Source organism: Frieseomelitta varia, unplaced genomic scaffold (genome assembly GCF_011392965.1).
Source record: "Frieseomelitta varia isolate USP_RPSP 00005682 unplaced genomic scaffold, Fvar_1.2 scaffold_168, whole genome shotgun sequence".
In the NCBI taxonomy this organism is placed as follows: domain Eukaryota; kingdom Metazoa; phylum Arthropoda; class Insecta; order Hymenoptera; family Apidae; genus Frieseomelitta; species Frieseomelitta varia.
Window position 1 is genome coordinate 542,215 of NW_025109394.1, and position 2,862 is coordinate 545,076.

Below are 2,862 nucleotides of genomic sequence, written 5' to 3' on the forward strand. Positions count from 1 at the left end.
ACATTTAAAATCTATTGTATACGCAACGTCGATTGAACATGCTGAAATACTACGAAATAGAATAGAGCAAGGCTTCCGACATATTCGAGAAACACCAGGAACGATAGAGAGAGTAACCAGATGAATGACGAAACGCGTGCAGGCTTGTCTTCTGAGCATCTTTCGTAAAAGTAATTAAAACAGAAAATTCATTATATCTCATAAACAAAGACAGATAGGACATATATTTGTACGACTTTTTTCCGATTATTTTTAGGCGTACAATCAGCTCCCGAAGTGGGTTCCACAAGTTACGAAACACCTGTACAAACGTTGAAAGAGTTTCGTCGAATAATCGTCGATCCATGTGATATTCGCAGAGCGAGGCAGTGGGCGATTCCGCTTATGGTAGTGGATGGATCGGCAGCGGTTACTGTCAGACTCTTCGGATCATGATGATGCGCGCGAGGATCCCGAACAAGATAACCGCGGCCAAATTCTACGCCATGTCACTGGAGAGTTTCTCAGCGGTGAATAAAACGAAAAGAAATGTCATTCGGCTATTTTGAAAGAGAGATTCCTGATGTTGACGAGGATATCTGTATTATTTGTTACGAGAATGAGATGGTCGTTCAAGAACGGTCAAAGTTCCTTCCTCATGGCTTCTTGTGTATTTTGCAGGTACTGAGTACGTCGTTTTCATACTTCACGGTTCTCACAGCCACCAAAGAAGAATAACGGGTCGTGCCAATGAACGTGGACGGTTCGTACGACGCGCTTTACGACCATAAGGACGGTGTTTCCTGATGACTAAACTTACAGAGAATATACTTAAGTCGTCCCGCTGGTCTAAGAATACCCGTGTAAAACAATGTGCCGTCGGTAAACTCGCGCTGTTTTTCTCGTTCGTTGCTTAAGATCGATCGTATTTAAAGGTAGTTGGAATCAACATAGAAACTTTTACAATAAACTAGAAAACAGGGGATTTTCAGTGATAATTTATTTATTTAACTAGCGTTAATCGACGGTTTATTTATCATTTCGTTATTGCTGTTCCTTGTTCCTTACATCTTTGCTTTTCCTTCATACAAGAACAAAAGGACACACGTGCGGTGTAACGCGCGCACATTGAACAGGCCATATGCTCATTGTGTTTATAATCATGATGTGTGGTCAACCAAATGTGTTTACCTAACACACGGCTCACTACAAACTTACATACGTATCGCAAGATACGGTTTCTTAATTAGCCAAAATACTACACAGCTTTATCTCAAGACGTTTACATGAAACATCGAAGCTATTTCAGGAGCAGTTAATTCAATTATAATCAGAACAAGCGTAAATGACTCAGCGCACTTGTCGTAAGAGACAATAATTCTTCGTTTCTTTGAGTAACTTGTAGCACTTTACAAGGAAGGATACGACAAGGAATGGAGTGTCCGCAGGTGTTTGGGCAAAATGTTACGAGTTCGGCCGAGTTCTCTCACTCTGGGTGGAGTAAACCATCGGCGTATGGTCTTGGAAGCGACTCGTGGATATTTTCATCGCAACAGTACGACACGTGCACCCGGCTGGCGCNCCCCTCCCCCATAAATCTTTCACCGTTGCATCGGACGATTTTCCGCGAAACCTCGTACACGTGTGTACACGCGCGTGATCCGAGGCAGAGGAATCGCGTGGCGATTTAATTGCGGGCCGACGTTACACGACAGGGCCCCCTCTCTCCGAGAGCTCATGCGTTTCTGTCCACGGCGCTGGTTAAATGCGCTCCGTCTGCGTCGGAAGATCGTCAACCGGCGTTCACTGCCTGATTCGTTCGATTAACGTCGGGGACGGCAGCCTCTGTTTCGCGGCACGATCAAAGCGATCTGTAGATCCCGTCTGACGACGACGACTGTGTACATCTCTTGCATCTGGACCACCATTTGCCCGGTTCTTTCGGCTGCTGTTCCCAGAGAACGACGACGACGCCGGCGCGCACGTGTTTAATAAGGCTGGGAACAAATTGACGCGAGTAAATCAAACGGGCCAACGCAGCCAGCTACATGTTTGTTTTTCGGAATCGTTCCGCTCGTTGGCTCGTTGGGGAGTGAAGGAAAAAGGAGGCACAGTAAACCTATTTGTCCGACACGAAGTCACAGGAATATTTGAAGCTTGACAAATGCACTGCCATATAATTCCTCGGAATGATTAACATAGAGTTTTCATAACTTGGTTCTGACGACTCGATTATAAACTCATCGATAAAATGGCCGATGCTTCAATTTTAACAAATGAAACAGGCTCGCGAGCTCCTGAGCAACTGATCTAATAAACGTGAAACGGGAACAGCCAAAAGAATGTCCAACGAAAATATAAACTAAATATTCTTTAATATTCTTGCGCTAACTAATGCTCTTTCTCGTTATCACGCGGAACACCCTTTGGGGAATCGCTTTGGCGATTTAAAAATAATACGAGAGATTGTACGAGAAGGGCAAGGTGGACTCGTCTCTCTCTCTCTCTCTCTCTCTCTCTCTCTCTCTCTCTTCGTCTCTCTCTTTTTTTTTATTTTCTGTCGTGTGCCGGGACGTTGTTAACGTTGTCGAAGACTTAATTGCTCGTTGGAGAATTCCTTTGAACTTGTACGTGCGCCGGGCTCATTGTGGCGCGGCGCGCGTCCCTTTCATAAAATTCGTCACGTTCCGGTTTATTACGATTCAATCTCGGGGAAACGCCGCGGTGACAAAAGACGCGGCACCGCGAGCAGACGAACGGAAGGAAATCCGCGGGCTCGTTCCTCTCCTACGTTTCGCTACGTGACGAAATAAACGTGTCCCCTGCCTCTGCGAACTTCTCGTTTCGTTGCGTGCCTGCGCGGAACGACGTTTGACGCGTCGA

At 45.7% G+C, this 2,862-nt stretch overlaps 1 protein-coding gene across 1 annotated transcript in view; it reads left to right on the plus strand.

Moving 5' to 3' along the window:
* Nucleotides 1-1,007, plus strand: part of LOC122538580 — a 4,296-nt gene extending 3,289 nt beyond the window's left edge. The window contains exons 3-4 of the mRNA XM_043672791.1: nucleotides 360-509; nucleotides 661-1,007. Of these exons, the coding sequence (XP_043528726.1) occupies nucleotides 360-509; nucleotides 661-717 (207 nt within the window). The 3' untranslated portion in view covers nucleotides 718-1,007. The remainder of the gene's footprint in view (nucleotides 1-359; nucleotides 510-660) is intronic.
* The last annotated feature ends 1,855 nt before the right edge of the window (nucleotides 1,008-2,862 follow it).